Source organism: Ruditapes philippinarum, unplaced genomic scaffold (assembly GCF_026571515.1).
Source record: "Ruditapes philippinarum isolate M1 unplaced genomic scaffold, ASM2657151v2 ctg87_1_1_1_1, whole genome shotgun sequence".
Lineage (NCBI taxonomy): Eukaryota > Metazoa > Mollusca > Bivalvia > Venerida > Veneridae > Ruditapes > Ruditapes philippinarum.
Genome location: NW_026861560.1, coordinates 29569 through 51139, shown reverse-complemented (window position 1 = coordinate 51139; position 21571 = coordinate 29569). Strand labels below are relative to the sequence as shown.

Below are 21571 nucleotides of genomic sequence, written 5' to 3'. Positions count from 1 at the left end.
TTAGCATTTATAATTTGTTAAATAGTTCTACAATATTACTGCGTAGCAGGTGCCCAAGGGGAGGCTACAATAATGAACATTGACGACTTAAGTATTTGGTCGATGTCATCATTAGCGCTTAGCAATGATACACCTTTTCATGGTTTTAATTAGAGCTATGAATTTTGAATTTATAGCGCTAATAAATTAATTACTAGTTATTCACAGGTTGAAACTACGGACCATTCATGCCCTTAAAGAGACAATTTTGAAGCACTAAATTAAGTCGTGATAATTTACCTCTATGCAATTTCCACGGAGTATTTGCCAAAGATATGAATTTTGAGCCAAAAGTAGGTCATCGAAACAATTTTTGTCTGGTCGGTTAATGAAGGACCTACCGACGATACATTGATATTTGATGATAAATATCGACAAAATACCGAATATTATTCATTCATCTTTTTACTATTTGCATGTACCTGTGTGATTGTGATATGTATACTCTCATCGTGCTTTTTGTGGTTTCTTTTTCTCTCTTTATTTTAAATTCCTGATCATTCTTTGCCAACAAATGCTTTAAAACTTGTGAATTCATGAAATATACGTAAGTATAATAATTATTCATTATTTGATAATTGGGATGACTCAGTTTTACTAAATGTGATTTCCCTTTTTTTTTTAAAAATAGATTTCAGTGATATGTCAACATTTTTTTTTCTAAATGCATGAATAATCTATCGACAGAAAAATACAACAATATTTCATCGATATCGTTTCTATTATATGACAGTTGTACCTCACGCTTTGTTAAAAAAAAAACCGTGGTATACGTGGACCATATGATTATGCTATAATTAAGATTCAGGAACGAAAAAAGCAGCTCAGTTTCAAACGTTTTTTCTGTTAGATAATACAAAAACAACAACAACAAACAAACAAAAAATACGTGGGACATCTTATGTCCCAGCTGGGGCGTATGGTAGTTTTATGTCCCAGGTACATACCACTTTTGTTTATTATTTCCTAGGAACAAAAACAACATACTTAGTTTTCTCCATATAAATTCTTGATACTGGGCTGTATTTTCCCATTGTTTATTTCATTAAATATGTTCGACATCAACTTGTTAATGTTCGACATCAACATGTTAATAAATAACACACTCAATAATTGTATAAAGCAGAAGAAATCAACAGAACTCGTGCGCACCCGTTATTCAGAGAAACATACATGTATTTCAATCATTTGACAATAATATGTGAAAATGTAATGAACGGGTATATATCATTAAAATAGATTGCACAAAAACGTAATTAAATGATTCTTTTTAGCTCGACTATTCGATAAGAATAAGTAGAGTTATACTAGTCACCCGAGCGTCGGCCTCGGTGTTAAAGTTTTTGGTACACCTCAAACATTTTCAAAGTTCAATGACATATTGCTTTGAAACTTTGCACATTTGTTTACCATCATAACCCCAACCTGTAGACAGGAGGAGGTAACTGTATCAAGCATTTTGACAGAATTATGTCCCTTTTCCAACTTAGAATTTACTTTAAAGTTTTTGTAACACCTCAAATATTTTCAAAGTTTATTGACATAATGGCTTTGAAACTTTGCGCACACTTGTTCACCATCATGACCCAAAAGACAGGAGGAGGTGACTGTATCAAGCATTTTGACAGAATTATGCCCCTTTTCGACTGACTTAGAATTTACATAACACCTGAAATATTGCTTTGAAACTTTGCACACTTATTCACCATTATATTCTCAACATGTAGACAGGAGGAGGTAACTGTAACAAGCATTTTGACAGAATTATGCCCATTTTCCAACTTAGAATGTACGTTAAAGTTTTTGTAACACCTCAAATATTTTCAAAGTCTATTGACATATGGCTTTGAAACTTTGCACACTTCTTCACCATCATCCTGACCAAAACAGACAGGAGGAGGTAACTGTATCAAGCATTTTGACAGAATTATGCCCCTTTTCGACTTAGAATTTACGTTTAAGTTTTTGTGACACCTCAAATATTTTCAAAGTCCATTGGCATATAGCTTTGAAACTTTGTACACTTGTTCAACATCATGCCCCAAACCTGTAGACAGGAGGAGGTAACTGTATCGAGTATTTTGACAGAATTATGCCCCTTTTTAGACTTAGAATTTACGTTAAAATTTGCCTACCACCTCAGATATTTCCATATTTCATTGACATCTTGCTTTGAAACAGGTTGAAATTTTATACATTTCTTTGTGAGCATAACAGAACTCTCTCCAAAGCCTATAACATTAATTTGTAAAAAAAATAGACCTTTTGGGAACTTATAAAATTTTACATTATCAAGGCTCTTTTACTATTAAGCACTTAGAATAGTCGAGCGTACTGTCCTACCGACAGCTCTTGTTTTAAAAAGATGTTTGTCATTTTATTCAATGAAACATCTACTATTTAAAGGCTACACTTGAGTGAATTCTTTGCATTTTGATAGAACATCTACTATTTAAAGGCTACACTTGAGTGAATTCTTTGCATTTTGATAGAATATGTTGATACGATGTCGGAGACATCAAATGACATTTATTGTCAACTGCATTCCTATATAAGCTAACAAATTTCCACGTTGTGCTAAAATATCACAGAATGTATCGCAACTATAATAAGACGCACACTTGAAGCACAATGGCACACCTTCAGCACTGGACAAGTATAATAAATGAATGTTGTTGCATTTACTCTTTGATGCTAAAATATGATAAACAAGATCAACAAGGAAAGGCGGCGTCCAATGAACGCAACCCCCACACGATCCAGCATCAAGAGCTAGTGGCAAGGAGCCCAGGAGGACCCCAAACAAAAACAGGACAGGGCAAAAGGCAGAGTATACTTTAAAGTTAACTGTAAGTTGTCGGCAGTCCATACAACATACTTTAATCAAAATTAAGAGGAAAAATGACTGATATATATGAAATGAAACATTTTATCGAGATGCTAACTGTTTTCAGCAAAACGAGTCGTAGAATTTTGCACTTTACTTTCTCAAAATATGCATGCATTCTAATGAGTTGGAAAAGTAAATACAGACATAGTAAGAACTACGGTTTTCATTTTTGAAAATATCTGATAAAAATTATTTAAATCATCAAAAAAGACCGCCACCTACATTGATTTTTTTTCAAGATTTAGCGCACAGCTAGTAGCACCGGAAATCACACACAACTTATTCGATGGTGTGCGTTTAGCAGACGTAAATAGCGAAGTCAGGCGTCAGTATTGTACTTGTAAACTGATGAAGACGTTTACATTTTCGAGCTAGGGAAACTTTCTGGTCATCAATAAAGGTGCTAGTGGCACTGATTTGACCTAAAATGTGTTTAACCTTGTTATCTATGCAATAAAATATCCATATATTAAAAAAAAAAACTGTTAGATTTATATTGTCTATAAAATATAACAGTAAACATTTCTTATTATTTTATTGCATAGATAACAAGGTTAAACACATTTTAGGTCAACTCAATGCCACTAGCACCTTTGGTCATCAAATGTCTTTGAATTAATAACAATGTGTTAACATTGCAGAATTAATAACGTTAGTTTTTTCAAAATTCAAGTTGTGATTAAGTTGTGGATATGTTTTCTACGCACGTGTGTATTGTGCGTAGTGGGCGCTTTTACCAATCATTGTCAAACTTCAGGTTCAGAGAACAATTACACAAATCGAAAAGTTTCGGGCAACTTAAAGAAGTCATCTACAAGCTTGTCTTTTCATGTTAATATTTCAAGGGAGGCAATTCCTGATGTCTTGTGGACGACATAAAAAATCGAATATTTTTCCGCGCTATAAACTAAATCAAAATAACAGGTGCCCTTACGTCACTGATCCTAATTTGGAAAAGTGTCAATTACCGAGGACGATAACACATGCTGGATTCTTTACATGTATTTTGTTTATAAAGCAAAGAAACTGTGTCATTTAAAGCAGCACTTTGTTAAACATTGTTAATTATTTTAAAATTTGGAGTACATATTACGGAGTTTTATTATTATATTGACGTGTCCGTTTGGAACGTATGTTTTTTTGGAATTGACCCAAAAAATCGGTAATTGTTTATTTTGTGTATTAGATCTGATCATTACAGAGTGTTATTACGTGAACGCATGTGTTTACATTTTGTGGCGCTCTATAAAATGATGCTATATTAAATCTTTCTCGTTTGTGAAGGACTGTCATTGTTCATAAAGTATTTGATTATTTACATTTCTCGTTGTTTTTCCCACCAAAATAGCCAGGGTGAAATGGCAGCCATTTTTTACATGACCTGAATATTGGGGTCAAGTTCGATACATTAAGGCGAAACTGACTTGACGCGTAAATCTTTAAAATTGTAAACACATGAAAAATGAACGCTGATAAACATTGTGAGTGAATTATTTAATAATTTCGGGCTCTTTAGATATTAAAGTGACGAGAGTTGCGATTTATGGTAAATCGAAGACTTTTAACATATATCTTTAGACCATGGTTTTTTGATAGGTGTAATGTACTGTTAAATCTATCAGTTGACTTATTATAATAAGTAAAGCAGTTTTAAACATTATTGACAGGATATATTGCTGTGTAAATATTGGCATAACTTTCAACGGATTATTTAAAGACCACACATAGGGAGAAATTGGCTTGAAATTTAGTAATATTTAAATATTTATTTTTGATTTTTTTTGTTCACTAATATGTATGTTTTTCTTTACAAATATGTATGTTTTTTACATACGCAGCAATATGTCCTTAATGTGTTAAATTTTTGGTAAACTTTAAAGAAAGTCATTGAAATAAAGGTTTTAAATGATAAATTCATATGAATAGCTTTGCAATATATATGTAAATATGTATTATACTATAATTATTATTTTTAATCAAGTTAATCAGTTTTGTATATTGAAATACTTCATAATAAAATGTAGGTGTATTTTGATTTTTTTATGTATTATAAATAATAATTATTATTTAAAATTAAGTTAATTAATTTTGTATATTATGATATTTAAAATGTTGTTGTATTTTGATTTGTTTCTTACTAGTTAAAGGTGTTCAATTAAACACAGTAAAGGAAATGTGTTATTCAATTAGAGTGAATTAATTGACCCACTAATATAAAAAAAATAATGTTATGAAAAATGATGATATACATTGTAATAATATTACAATATCTAGTGACCCTTGCATTATTGATTATTATTAACTTAGAATAAGAACTATTAACTTGCTACTACAATTTGAACCAATATAATTTGACAAATAAAAGAACAGAATAGATAAACTTCAAATGAATGAAATAATTGATTTAAAGTAATACTTTTTGCATAATATGTCACACTGATAACCTTGCATGGGTTCTGATATTTTGAATATTTGAATATATAAATAGATTTGCATAAGATTAAGAAAGATAAGTTCTTTCATGGATTTCAATAAAAAAAATTTGTTAATGATTTTGAAAAGGTTTAATATTATATATATAGTATCAGGTTTTTTTTCCAGGATTTTTGAAACATGACCCATACTCATGGAATTGGGAATTTCAGCCATGTTTTTGTTAAAATTTTGGGAAAATGCAAGACTTTAATTTTGCAGTGATTAAATGAATGCATACATTCACTGTCTAGGATGGCATCTTCAAACATTTAAACACCATAACAGTGAAGAAGCCCTTATTTTCAAAGATTTTAGAATTTGTTTTTCAATATTCTTATTTTGTAACTTGCAATTGGGATATTTTTCCAGTTAATTGGGAAATAATATACTATTTTAGATTGGGAATATGACTGAATATCAGCTATAAAATAATATAACCCAAAGAAATCCCTTAATATATATATTAAGTTGTCTGACATGATTAAATGGTAATGATCCTGAAAAACTATCATGCTTTCATCACAAACAAAAGTAATCAAAATCAAAGCATTGTTTACAATAGTGTACAAATGTAGCTTTACAAAGAAATAGATTTCAATAAAGTTTTCTTGCTTTTTTTGCATTCCTAAAATGTATCTCTTTTCTTCGTTCTGAGACTCCTGTTTAATTTAGTTTGATGAAGTTATAGTGTTGCAAATTATGAGAATTTGTACATTTGAATCCATTTTCCTTTCATTTTGCTATCTGTTCAGTAGTGTTGAGGATAAATTGTGAAGTTTTTAATTTTAAAAATGTTAAAAACACACAATTTTAAAATGTTAAAAGCACATGATTTAAAAATGTTAAAAGCACATGATTTAAAAATGATAAAAGCACATGATTTGAAAATGGTAATTTTATTATAAGCACACTACATTTAGTAATTGACTATAGTGAGCCCATTAAAAAAACAACAGGTGTTAATAAATTTATGATTTAAAATTTTACTGTACATGTATAATTAACTTCGTTAATAGGTACATATTTTCAATGTCACCATCAGTCAGTTTTTTTAACAGGCGTTAAATATTAAAATATACTGCAGATTTTTAACATGAAATTAAGACACCCATCTAATAAAGTGATTTTATGAACAGTAAGTAAGTATTCATAAATTGTTTATAAGGTCACGCTTAAACATTGTTACAGTAATCTGTGAAAAAATGTTAATGAAGTCATTTTAATGTACAGGGGTTTCTTCATCACGTTTGCAAATTATTATTCAGGTATTGTAACTTAATTACCATAAATATTTGCAGGTAGCTAAAGCTTATAACACACCATAATGACTGTACCATCAAAATCAGAATGACAGAAATAACATTTTTATCATTTGTTTTATGTAAATATTAATACATTTGTAAATAGATGACATAACTCTTTTAGTAACAGTATACATATACATGTATTATAGGGCTTAATATAAAATGGGGTGAAAAAAAAACCTCTAAAAAATCAGTTGGGTTACGTGAGATAAATATTAGTTGGATTGACTGGTTCGCCTGGGCTCCTTGCCACTGGTTCATGTTGCTGGGTCGTGTGGGGGTTGCCTTCATTGAGTGCCGCCTTTCCTTGTAAATCTTGTTTATTATAATTGTACTTTAAAAAAAAATTGTGTAAATTTATATTTATTGCAATAACTTGTTGACTTAATTAATTGGGGTTGTTTGCATCCTAAGATGGCACAAATACATGGAATTAATTAATTGCCATTTGGGGCTGTTTGCATCCTAAGATGGCATAAATGCATGCAACTACATGTATTTTCATATGCTCAACATATTAACACGTTACTTGCTGGAGGCTCCACTGTTGGCTGAATAAATTATATGGTATATTCTTTTCTCTGAGTCTTGATATCCTCAAAATTGTTAATGACCATGCCCAGAATAGGAAGCTGAACAATTGCATTATATATATATATTAAAATTTATATATATTATATCAGCCCAAATACTATTAAGTTATTTAGTATAAAATAAACATCATTGTGAAAGGAAAACATTAGAAAAAGAAATTGTTTGTGTGTTGTGATACTTGATAACAGCTGTAGGGATGTATTGCATGGTGAAATCTCTATTGCAATTTGCAATGTATTAATTATCTTTTTCAATTTTTTTCCGATAATATACATGCAGGACAAGGTTGCAATGCAAAACATACATCAATGAGTTGCCACATCTCTTGTATGTTTAATTTTTTTATCGTTTTCAGGCAAGTAGAGTATGTTATCAAATTAAAAAATGTTACAATGTTTTATGGAATAGTAGTAAGGTCGTTACAGTGTGTGTCACGCTATTTTTAGCTTGTTTTTTTACGCAACTTAAAAATTACCTACCGTTTGCTGGAAGTCTAAAGCTAATATAAAATACTGTATGGTAGCTGGGTTAATTAGGCCAAGTGTTATTTATGTCACCATTTTAATTGACAGGTATTGTATGGGAAAGTTTATTGGCTTCACGTTTATATGTTATTTAATGTTCGCCCATGATGGAAAGCACTTTACATAATGGGTTTAGCGTAATTTGAAGTGAATAGATGTGTAATAACCTGTAACATAAGATGACAAAAAATGATATTTATTGTGAACAAAAAAAAAGTATTTTTGTTTTTTTTATTTGACTCATTTATAGTTGCTGGTAATAAGTTGGAAAGTACTATAAATCAACAGCCTCTACAGTTTAAATGACTTAAATAAGTTTTCCAGGGGAGGCAAAATCAATTGCCCGTATTGCCCAGGTTGTTGTCCCACAGCTTGTACGGACAAGTAGAAATTTTCAAAAATTACCTATATAGATGTTAAAAGGACAAGTTTAGAAATGCTTCAGAGAAAAACGGACTAGTAAGTCAAATCAGATTTTGCCGGTCCTGGTTTCTGAAAGAAAAGGACATAATTACCTGTGTTAAGGAAATCGTAGGTACTTATACAAAAAGTAGCATTGATCAGGGGCTGCAGGTGAAATCTGATTTTGACTAACTTGTCCGTTTTCTTTGAATTACTTTTTTACTTGTCTTACGTAAATTCTTCAAACATATCATTTGCTGTACAGTGTACAGGCTGTGGAGTAAAACCAGCTGAACCAGGGCAATATGGACAATTGATTTTGCCGCACCTTTAATGATTTAACCCAAAAGTTATTTTATCTAATTATTCTTAATGCAATATAATATTCACATGTTAGGAAAATGTAAATTTTTGTAATATATTGTTATTATGGGCATGTGACCTGGAATGGGGATAAGATTTTTACACTGAGATTATGGGCCTACCCTTTATCAATTGTTTTTGTAATTTGGGTTATTGCATCAAACCTTGTATGCATGTACTTGCATGTACCATAATTTCTAGAACACTTTTTCATGAAAATCAGCTACTGTAGCAAACTTTTTCTTGAATTTGCATTGTTATATTAAACAAAAGTTCCATTTATTTGTTATCTCATTATTTTTAAATATGTGAATATTAATTTTTATAATGCATGATAATGTAGATAAAAATAAAAATGACCAGCATCCTTCAGACTGCTTGTGAGTATTGGTATCTCTAATGAAGTTGGAATTTTTATTTGACCAAACAAAATTCTAAAATTTAATTTGCTGTCGGGCCAGTTCGAAGTTTGACTTCAGATAATCGTAACTTAGATTTAGTGCAAACTGCAAATATACCTCAGAACGAAGTTTGAGGCTGTTACTTGAGTTTCGCCTTGCACTTTCCTGAAACCTAGAATAGAAACAGTTCAATTACAATATCAATAATGTTTTTAAATAAGAAAATCTATTTATATCTTCAAATTAAAAGCTTAATAATGAAGAAAATGAATACCGATATTTCAAAAATTAATGAAGAAATTCAGAAAATATTGTCTTGTAGTTATAAAAGATAATCTATTGTTACATCTAATTTAAATTGATTCTATTTTTAACTCCTCCTGAAGCTATGTGCACTAAATGCCACTAGAAAAAAATTAGGAAAGTTTTATTTCTAAATGGAGTCATTTGATGACATTAATTTGTGAGAAAAAGTGAATTTTTAAATGTAGCTGGATTTTAATTTTACAGTGATTTTCCTACTTATATAACAGACTCCGAAAAAAGGCCTCTTCCCAATTGAAATTTTCTTTAAAATCATGCAGTTTTCCCAAAACTCTTAACTTAAACCAGCTTTTTTAATTCCCAAATCAGCAATTTTAGCGATAATTTTTCCCAAAATCAAGAGGCTAAGGCCTCTTCCCAATAAAGTGAGGAAAAAATCAATTAAGGAAAATTTAGAAAAAGCTGATTGTTAAATGTGGCTAGATACTATTGATGGCTCTAGGACAATTTAGGAAAAGCTGATTGATAAATGTAGCAAAAGGTTTATTTGTGAAGGTAACCTATAAATTGATTCATTTGAGAAATTTAGAAAAAGGCACCAAACATAGCATGTAGCTCAATAGAGGTAGTGTTGGTCATCTCAGTGAGCACTATTAACTCTCCGTGAGCACAATTGATAACTCTCTTTGAGGCCTTTGTTGAAAACTCTGTGAGGATTTTTTTGGTTACTCTCTGTGAGGACTTAATTGATAACTCTCTGTGAGGACTTTACTGATAACTCTCTGTTAGGACTTTATTGATAACTCTCTGTTAGGACTTTACTGATAACTCTCTGTTAGGACTTTATTGATAACTCTCTGTTAGGACTTTATTGATAACTCTCTGTGAGGACTTTATTGATAACTCTCTGTGAGGACTTTATTGATAACTCTCTGTGAGGACTTTATTGATAACTCTCTGTGAGGACTTTATTGATAACTCTCTGTGAGGACTTTATTGATAACTCTCTGTGAGGACTTTATTGGTTACTCTCAGTGAGGACTTTATTGATAACTCTCTGTTAGGACTTTATTGATAACTCTCTGTTACTCTCTGTTAGGACTTTATTGATAACTCTCTGTTAGGACTTTATTGATAACTCTCTGTGAGGACTTTATTGATAACTCTCTGTGAGGACTTTACTGATAACTCTCTGTTAGGACTTTATTGATAACTCTCTGTTAGGACTTTATTGATAACTCTCTGTTAGGACTTTATTGATAACTCTCTGTTAGGACTTTATTGATAACTCTCTGTGATGACTTTATTGATAACTCTCTGTGAGGACTTTATTGATAACTCTCTGTGAGGACTTTATTGATAACTCTCTGTGAGGACTTTATTGATAACTCTCTGTTACTCTCTGTTACTCTCTGTTAGGACTTTATTGATAACTCTCTGTTAGGACTTTATTGATAACTCTCTGTGAGGACTTTATTGATAACTCTCTGTGAGGACTTTAATTGATAACTCTCTGTTAGGACTTTATTGATAACTCTCTGTGAGGACTTAATTGATAACTCTCAGTGAGGACTTTATTGATAACTCTCTGTGAGGACTTTATTGATAACTCTCTGTGAGGACTTTATTGATAACTCTCTGTGAGGACTTTATTGATAACTCTCAGTTAGGACTTTATTGATAACTCTCTGTGAGGACTTTGTTGATAATTCTTTGTTAGGACTTTATTGATAACTCTTTGTTAGGCCTTTGTTGATAACTCTCTGTGAGGACTTTGTTGATAACTCTCTGTAAGGACTTTGTTGATAATTCTTTGTTAGGCCTTTGTTGATAACTCAAATCTTTGGGCAATTGCTTTGTGTGAGGAATTTGTTGTTCACTGTATGTTAGGACTGTAAACAAGCAAGTAAACCTGTATAACTTGAAAAGATTTTGAAGCATTGAAGCAGCTGTCACTTTAAAAAAATATAATTTTGTGCTCTTTTTTCTGAAAATTGTAAATGATAACGAAAAACACAAGTTTATAAAATGTGTTCAATATTGATCAAAATAAATTGTTTAGCTTGCAAAGCCACCAAGTTATTAAAAGAGAAATAAAGATTACTTACATGTACATGTAAAATGATTTCTTATTTCATAAGGAAAGATTTTTAGATTTTCTTAATATGTGTGTTTACAGACATTTTTAGCTCACCTGTCACAAAGTGACAGGGTGAGCTTTTGTGATCGCTTTTCGTCCGGCGTCCATCCGTCCGTCCGTCCGTCGTCCGTAAACTTTTACTTTAAATGACATCTCCTCATAAACCACTAAGCCAATTTCATCCAAACTTCACAGGAATGTTCCATTGGTGGTCACCTTTAAAAATTGTTCAAAGAATTTAATTCCATGCAGAACTCTGGTTGCCATGGCAACGGAAAGAAAAAACTTTAAATATCTTCTTTTAAAAAACCATAAGAGCTAGAGCTTAGATATTTGCCATGAAACATCTTCTAGTGAGTGTCTACCAAGTTTGTTCAAATAAAAGCCCTGGGGTCAAAATTGGCCCCGCCCCGGGGGGTCATTGATTTTCCCTATATGCATATAGTAAAAACTTAAAAAATCTTCTTTTAAAGAACCCAAAGAGCTAGAGCTAAGATATTTAGCATGAAACATGTTCTAATGGGTGTCTACCAAGTTTGTTCAAATAAAAGCCCTGGGGCCAAAATTGGCCCCGCCCCGGGGGTCATTGATTTTCCCTATATGCATATAGTAAAAACTTAAAAAATCTTCTTTTAAAGAACCCAAAAAGCTAGAGCTAAGATATTTAGCATGAAACATGTTCTAATGGGTGTCTACCAAGTTTGTTCAAATAAAAGCCCTGGGGTTAAAATTGGCCCCGCCCCGGGGGGTCATTGATTTTCCCTATATGCATATAGTAAAAACTTAAAAAATCTTCTTTTAAAGAACCAAAAGAGTTAGAGCTAAGATATTTAGCATGAAACATGTTCTAATAAGTGTCTACCAAGTTTGTTCAAATAAAAGCCCTGGGGTCAAAATTGGCCCCGCCCCGGGGGTCATTGATTTTCCCTATATGCATATAGTAAAAACTTAAAAATCTTCTTTTAAAGAACTCAAAGAGCTATGGCTAAGATATTTAGCATCAAACATGTTCTAATGGGTGTCTACCAAGTTTGTTCAAATAAAAGCCCTGGGGTCAAAATTGGCACCGCCCCAGGGGTCATTGATTTTCCTTATATGTGTATAGCAAAAACTTAAAAAATCTTTTTTTAAAGAACTCAAAGAGCTATGGCTAATATATTGAGCATCAAACATGTTCTAATAGGTGTCTACCAAGTTTGTTCAATTAAAAGACCTGGGGTCAACATTGGCCCCGCCCCGGGGGTCATTGATTTTCTTTATATGTGTATAGCAAAAACTTAAAATCTTCTTTGAAAAAACCCAAATAGCTAGAGTTTAGATATTAAGCATGAAACATCTTCTAGTAAGTGTCTACAAAGTTTGTTCAAATAAAAGCCCTGGGGTCAAAACTGGCCTGGCCCAAGGGGTGTCATTGTTTTTAACTATATGTGTAAAGTAAAAACTTAAAAAAAATCTTCTTTTAAAAAGCCCAATGAGCTAGAGCTTAGATGTTTAGCATGAAACATCTTCTTATGGGTGTCTACCAAGTTTGTGCAAATAAAAGCCCTTGGGTTAAATTGGCCCTGCAACGTTGGGGGGGGGGGGGGTTTTTGTGGGGGGGGGCCTATATACAGGTGAGCGATCTCAGGGCCATCATGGCCCTCTTGTTATATTTATTTCCATTCATAGGAATTACAAAATGTATTTATTTCATATTTTGTGACAGAAATTATCACCTGATAACATCAAATGTCTTTTATAATTATGAAAGCTGCATCGATGCCTCCAGATGAGCCAAAATATTTTAATAAAATCAACCCCAAGAAATATATACTATTATTTTAGATAATGTAAAGGAGTCAAGAAGTGATTTGCACGTTATGTGCGTTCAATGATTTTTAAAAAAAAAAGTTTTTGTAACCATATTTCTACTGCGTTGCTATTGCAGTTAAGGCTATTTTTGAATATTTTGACCACATTTTGTTTATCTACATGGGGTGTAAGTGCTATTTGTAATGTGCAAATTGCTTCCTTTTGGTAACTTCACAATATTTTACTGTGAAATACATTTTCAAAATGAAAATAATCTTGAATCTGGAGATGTGCTGCTTTAAAGAAAGAATTGAAATGTTTATTGTATTAAAATGCATGAAACCAATTTCAATTTATATTTTCAGGAAAGTGCCATATATGTAACAAGGAGTGGAATAAAGGCTTAATGTTTCCAAGGCAAGAATAAGAGAAGATACTGAAAAAAGAATACATACACATTTGTTTAAGTGCGAGTTTGAAAGAAAAGTGATTACATTGAAACGATATTATATTTCCTACTTCATTAAAGTCAGGGTAGATGATTTGCTACTCTTTGTAAATAAGTGATATTTACAGGTAATTTGGTCTTATTCGGTGTCAAATTAAACAAAGCACCATATATGGTAATGGTGAAAATATAAAAACTTTTAATGGTTCTAAATTTGTCTTGCTATTAGCAATAGAAGATCACGATTTAAAAGAAATAGTAGGCAGTTGGAATCAGATGAATTTTGTATCAAATAGATTCCGGGGAGTTTGAGATACATTTTTACCATATTTATATATGAAATCCGACACGCTTCAAAGATGCCAGGTGGACTAAATTATAAACGGAGAAAAATCTAAGGAAAAAAAACAACATGAACTAAAAATCGAGGGCGTATTGACAACTGTATTGGTCGATTTTTAATATTGCAAGTTGAAATTTATCACAATAAAATATGATATGACATTGGCAATCACTATTTTAAGAAGTTGGATATTGAATTCATTTCAAAATTGTGCGTATTTAAGGATGTGAGCTTTTGTCTATTGTAAATGTAGATGTGTACTTTAAGTTGGCCAGACTGAATGTATTTTATGGGAAGTGATGTAATTATGGCACATCGGGTTATGCTCTTCCTATTGTTCATGAACTGGTGCGGATACGGTTTAGCTGCGATTCACCAAGCAAGTAAGTCCCTTTCATTTATAGTCAAGGCCATCCTTAAAAAAATGTTTGTTTGCAGTAACGCGACCGACTCCTAAACAATTTTTTTTTCATGGTCTGGATAAAAAACATTTTTTTGAATCAGAAAATTATGCCTTGTGCTTTGTTTTTGTTCTTTTAAAGGTAGAAGAAATAAAATGTAGTTCTTATTAAATTAGAATTCAGTTATCAATTTATTAATTGTTACCAGATTATCAAAGCATATTTTGTCCAGCATTTTGAAATTCCATGTTTATTTGAGAGTACAGTTCAATTAAAAAAAAAAAAAAAAAAAAAAAAAGCGACCTACCTCCCCACCTTGAAAATTCTGGGTCGGGTTACTGCAAAGTTAACAAACATTTAAGGATGACCCGAATTTGAACATTTTATTTTACAGTTAAAAATTGTATGTTTCTTAATATCTGTGAAATTATAGTAAATCATCACTTGTTTAGATTTTTGTTTTTCTTTTGGAAGTGTTTGGAATGTTGTCCTTTGGTAAGGTAAACATTTGATATTCTTAAGTTGTTATTATCAGAAATAATTTCAAAGAAGAGAACATGCTGGGGGGAGTTCAGATTTTTCAGAGCAAGGTCTTATTTATGGGGGTTGCCCGTTGGGATTGGGGATGTGTAGTCTTTGATATGAGTTGTTTAGGTCATGGTCACTGCCAATAACTGTTTGACAGCTGGTTAGTGGTTATAATTATGTTGTTTATAAAATGATACTGACATTGTCAGTTATTTCCACTATTGTGTTTAATATACAATGATGACATTTGTCACCATGGTTTAATATTAATAATATCTATATTAACAAATGTTTAAAGTACAAACTTAAAACATATTTAAACTCAAATTGGAAAGAGCAGTAACAGGTGTGTAAGGTACATGTTTATCATGTTCTTTATGTAAATTTATGTTTGTCATTTGTGGGATAACTATTCCAGGAATATTATCTGCCACTTTAAAGGGCTTAAACAATTTCTTGTGAATAAGTTTTGTCTCCATCCAACTTGAATGAAAAAAAAAGAGTAAATAAGAGTTTAGACACTTAAAAAGCTGAAGTTTTTGTAACCTCCCCTGCTGGAACAGAAAGTGACTTGCCTTTGTTTGCACCGGTATAGAGCAAGGCCAGCATGCACGTTTGTGCAGCTTGAAGTCATTTTGATACAATCATGAAGGAAGTTTTTTTGTGGGATTCAAATCCACAGTGGTGAGGGGCAAATGATTGGAAGTTTAGATAATTGATGTAAACATTATAATCAAATAATGAAAAAAAAAATGGTGAATCAAAAATTTTATTCGATTTTTTTTTTATCTCGTCAAGCTGTGGTGAATTATGTTTCCAGATTTATATCATAAATTTATTCATTACTTCTATCTACCATATCAACATTATGTTACATTTTCATCATTCAAGTCAACAGTAAACCTCAGTCATTTAAATGATGTCATAATCACCTCTAAAAAGGTTGACAGATATATTGACAATTTTTTTCTCTCTTTCCCTTTGTGATTTCCTTTCATTTATTTTCACAGTAACTAAAATTTGAATTAAATAGTAGCCCCATCCAAGGGTAACAAAATGACAAGCTCTTGTTAAGTTGTGATCTGTATGTTTGAAGTGTTTTGTTTAGTGATTTGTAAAGCTGCGTTTTATTTTTTCAAGATTTTTTTTATTTAAGGGCTTGCTGTTTGAAGCAATTTTTTAATGTATCTTCAAAGAACAGCTAGGGATAGAAAATTCTACTTGTCCAAGGCATTTAAAAAAAAAAAAATTCATATTTTTGATACAAATGTTTAACATCCAGTCAAATAAGGGAATCAGAATTCTACTCGACCACTTCACTTATATTGAAAGAGAATATGGTAGGATGAGTATCTCATAGAATGTAGCATCTACAGGTCCTGTAGAATCTGTGGCTTAGAAAATATTTTCTGATCCCTAAAAAAAAAGTGGCGCTATTGTACATGTATATTATGAGTCAAGACTCTCTTGTTAATAGCGTTGGTTAACCTTTTCAGAAACTATCAAAGTTTTTCATCTCAATTTTAGTATTTTAGCTCACTATCATTATGCGACACTGTACAAAAATTTGTGTGCAAAGTTAAGGTAAACTGCCTCCGTGGTCGAGGGGTTAGAGTCAATGACTTCTAATCCAGTTACCTCTCTGGCGTGTGTTCGATCCCCGGGAGATGCTTTGGTAGTTTAGCGCGGAGGAAGGTAGTCTAGTACTGGTGTAACTCTCCAGGAACCATGGTTAGGAAACTACCCGCCTATATGACTGAAATACTGTTGGGAAAAGGCGTAATTGAAACAAACAAACAAAACAAACAAACAAAGTTATGGCCCTTTTACAATTGTCTGTTGGGATGTGTTCTTTTTGTTGTTTTTTTTATGTGAAAATTTAAATGTAGCCCATCATTGAAACATTTCAATTTTAGTATCAGCAATGTAACTTGGAATACTAGCATTATGATCACATGTAGTACAATTGTAAGAAAATATTAGGTATTATTAATTTTGAGAAGCTATATTTTTGGAGTTATGTCCCTTTTTACTTTTTGTCCAAATTTGTTATTGATGGTCATTGCCCTCAGACTGGTGTTGACACCACAACGTATTGCAGGTTTACCTTGTGGTAAAGGCTTAAATCCTCACTTTAATGCAGTAACAGGTCAACTCCTATTAAGTTATAACATGAGTTGACCTGTTTTTACCTGCACTAAAGGACAGAATTATTATTTTCGGTTCCAGTAGATAAATGATTGAAGCACTGGTTTAAAACTCATGAAAATCATATACAAAAATAATAGGTCATTGCTTTAGTATTAACTAAGATGTCAAGAGGATGAAAGGAACGACTCAAAAAAAAAAAAAAACTCTTTAGAGGAAAATGTAATGATTTTTCCATAGATGGTTTAAGATTACTTAATTAGTTATGATCCAGTGGGCACACTAAAAAGTAGCTTTGATCCACTTTCAACCTTGCTTTGTACAAGAGTTAATGTTTTTAACTTTTTATACCTGAACAAATTTTTTTCGCAAATTTAATAAGGCCTCTGGTTGTCCTTAGCTATTTTACCCAGTGATTTATTTCACATTTTCATGCCCGATTAAAGGTAGAAAAAAGGTGTATTTTGATAAAACAGGTATACAATTACACTTAATTTGTTGGGGTTCCGAGTATGGAATTTGAAAAGGTTAATTTAAAGCTATTATTGATTAGAAATCTGAAAAAAAAAATCTGTTGAAACTCATGATTACAAGTGGACATTTACAAATAGATTATTTATTAAACATGGGTTATTATTTAAACGTGTGGGGCCTCCATGGTCGTGGTTATGGATGCCTTCTTCAACACACTTGTCCCTCACTGCTGTGGGTTAAAATCCTGTCATGGACATTGTCAGCCACAATCTAGAATCGCAATTGCTTGAGAGGCAGACCGATGTGAGGCAGACACCTTTAAAAGCACTTGACCACCTTGCATCTCCTTTGCTTATTTATAAGAATGATATTATTAGTTTAATGCTGTTGACAGTCGACTTGTATGATATAAGTTTTTACAAGTTTAGCTAGTAAAACATGAATGTATTTCTTCACAGTTTGGTTTAGAACTTTCCAGATAGAAAATCAACACATTGAATTAGAAAAGCTGTGTGGTATACAATTCCTATCTGATGATGATTGCTTATAATAGGATCATCTGGGAGATAGATATTGAGAACATGCAAGGAATATGATTTGAGTGGATTCACGGGGGGGAATCACGTGACTTTGTATAGTAATACCCACGAGAAAATGGCGACTGCTGAGCCCCGGTAAGTACCTTATTATGTTAAATTAAGGTGACAAACGTTTCTTAAATAAAAACAAAACCTAGCGTATCATATGCGCGTTAATTTTCTTCAAATGACAATACAAAGTGCATTATCCTACGTTTTGTGGTTTTTGAGAACATTGTTTGAATTGTGTGAAAATTGCACATTCAGCGATAGTAATTTGCACGAAGCGATATAATTTGGTACCAAAATAAATGAAAATAAACTTACTTTTTGCACTTAAGACACAAAATCAATCATTTTATTGACATCTGTTATCGTAGAAGTTCATATAAAATATATTTTCGAAGGTCTGTAGCCTACAAATGTTCTTTGCAAATGTATAGTAAGTAAAACGAACAATTTCTGGATAGTAAGTTACACGAAAACAAAATAGTAAGTTTCACGCACAGTTTCCATTAGCATACATATACATTAAAAGAAAGTTAAAGTTCATATGTTAAGAGATAGAAAATACTTATTTAAATTATTCAAGATCAAATATTTCACTTTTTTGTCTATAGGACGAATGCTAAATTGGTTGTTATTATAATATATCAAATGAACTTTTGATGGGATTTGATATTACACGGCTCAGTGTTATTTTTCTGTGGCGATAGTAGTTATTTGACCTCTGCAGTTTCAGGTGTGTCTTGGCCCTCATTTTACTGTAATGAACAAATATAATTGCTTGTTAATTGGTATGGTGATGTTTATTAACTGAATGCTGATCGATGTTTTATATGGTGGTATTTGTTACATTTAGTCACTATGTTACTTAATTTATGAAAATATATTGAAGAATTCGCAAGAACAAAATAACTTCTTACAAAAAAACAAAAACAAAAAAAACAACAACAACAAACAACAATGATACAGTGATACAAGTTATGATTAAAGGCACATTGTTCCTCAGAAATCCATATTGTTTAAATTCTTTAGAAATGTCAAACATGTGTTTGATAATGTTTAAATAATGGATAAAAACGTATTTTATTACAACTGAAAAAGGTAGCACTGAACATTATATTAAGTGATGTGTCGCTAAGGTAGCAAAATGTAAACAAAGTATAGTATTTTGACTTCCATACGAAATACTTATTCACTAAAGGTATACCATTTTCCAACAGAACCAAAGATGTAAAAGTTTGCTAGTTTGAGTATCTAGCAAATGAGTATGTTTTCGGAAACTGTAACAAGATACCAAAAATAAACAGTTTTTTTTAAATAAAAATGATAGCATTTAAGAGGCATAATGGACATTCAAAGAAAAACGAATATTTGAAATCAAACGGTCAAAGATATGAAGGCAAGTGGAGTAAAAAAATATTTACATAAAACAATCTTAGATGCTGGGTTTCAAATCACACCGTCAATGTCGGGACACCTGAGTTAAAGCACCGACGTTTTGTTAGCTAGTTTGATGAAAGAATTCAAGGACTCTGGTCGGACTAGAATCCATAGCGGTGAGAAGCATGTGTATAAAAATCAGGGACTTTAAACACTCCGCCATGGACGCACTGAATATCTTATTTACTTACTCTATCACAAACAAAAAGTAAGAGTTTACGACGCAACACATTTGCACATGGTAAGAAAATAAACGTATAGTAATACATAACATTTTAACAAAACCTCTTGGGTTTATTTATAAAATCTGCCAGTGTAAGAATAAAATTAATAAAAACTTTGTATACCAGTTCTATGATGGCATTAAATATCAATGTGAAATGGCGAATGTCTTCTCCTTTGCGTTTTCGGTCCAAATTGCAGATACTGAAAAATACATGATGGTGTTGTAATATTTCCTTCTGCACAGTTATTTCTTTATAAATCTAGTTCTAAAGATAACGGATGTGGGTCCAGTCTAACGTGAAAAAGGGCCAAGTGTAACGTACATTGTTGAGTATCAATGTCAATGTCTCATTTAGTTATTTTAAGTTAAGTAATCTTTTATGAAATTATATGAATATGAATACATGTATTATGAAATAATATGAATTATTATTAAAATAATCTCTCGATATTTGTTTCTCTGTCACCGTAGACGGAACACACTTGCAAATTTGAAACCAAAAGAATTATAAAATAGTTTCGTCACATTTAAGTAAGCTATTGGAAACTGTGCGTGAAACTTACTATTTTGTTTTCGTGTAACTTACTATCCAGAAATTGTTCGTTTTACTTACTAAACATTTGCAAACAGCACTTGTAGGCTACAGACCTTCGAACAAAATTTTATATGGAATTCTACAAGAACAGATGTCAATAAAATGATTGATTTGGTGTCTTAAGTGCAAAAAGAAAGCTTATTTTCATTTATTTTGGTACCAAATTATATCGCTTCGTGCAAATTACTATCGCTGAATGTGCAATTTTCACACAATTCAAACAATGTTCTCAAAAACCACAAAACGTAGGATAATGCACTTTGTATTGTCATTTGAAGAAAATTAACGCGCATATGATACGCTAGGTTTTGTTTTTATTTAAGAAACGTTTGTCACCTTAATTTAACATAATAAGGTACTTACCGGGGCTCAGCAGTCGCCATTTTCTCGTGGGTATTACTATACAAAGTCACGTGATTCCCCCCCGTGGGATTATACCACTCTATGCCACTCCCTTTAGATACCCTGTAGATGCTTCAAATGAACCATTGTAAACGTGTATTATGTAGTACATTATAAGTGCCATGATATTCAAAATAAAAACAGAACAGAACAAAAAGTTAGGTTGAAGTTATAATCAGTTGTTTATGGCATGTTGATCATTTTAACCTAGTTCAGAAATTAAAAAAAAAAAAACTTGCTCCGGACAGTAACATTTAGGAATGTAAGTAAAACCGGACAGACGATGGATATGATATGTGACCACTATGCATTAATAATATTTCTTTCATTGGTAGAAAGCAACGAAACTAACCGGAAACAGTTCAGTACTATGATAATTACTGTTATTTGCACTATAAACTGTTAAATATTTGAACAAGTCAGTTTATCATTGTTCTTGTTGTTCTGTTTTTCATATGTGTGTTAAACAACAAACAAGGGGAGCAAAATCATATGTGTTGTTTGTTTAATAGTATTTTTACATGTTTATAACGCATGGGTATCTGTTATCAGAAGCACATTCTAATGAAAAAAAAAAGCTGAAGTAAACCATTTTCTCAGAAAAGAGAAGTAAATCACAAATGCAGTAATAGAACCGCCCCAGATTTAAGTAACTGAGCTTTGATCTTGTATCGTATATATTTTTTCGGAAATTACCCCTCTCTGTATCACTTTGGAGAACAAAGCCTTCTCATAAGTGGATTTATACTTAAACCTGTAATTGATCTATGTGAGGGGTTAGTAGCGCTCATTTTC

General features: G+C 31.7%; 1 protein-coding gene and 1 long non-coding RNA gene across 2 annotated transcripts in view; one reads left to right on the top strand and one right to left on the bottom strand.

Moving 5' to 3' along the window:
• Positions 1–3887: 3887 nt before the first annotated feature.
• Positions 3888–21571, top strand: part of LOC132716114 (uncharacterized) — a 37560-nt gene continuing 19876 nt past the window's right edge. The window contains exons 1-2 of the mRNA XM_060699291.1: positions 3888–4091; positions 13553–14361. Of these exons, the coding sequence (XP_060555274.1) occupies positions 14259–14361 (103 nt within the window). The 5' untranslated portion in view covers positions 3888–4091; positions 13553–14258. The remainder of the gene's footprint in view (positions 4092–13552; positions 14362–21571) is intronic.
• On the bottom strand, positions 18156–20809 carry LOC132716113 (uncharacterized). Its single transcript, XR_009623771.1, has 3 exons — positions 20738–20809; positions 19901–19979; positions 18156–18871 (listed from the first exon to the last, which is right to left on the bottom strand). It is a non-coding gene; the product is annotated as an uncharacterized LOC132716113 (long non-coding RNA).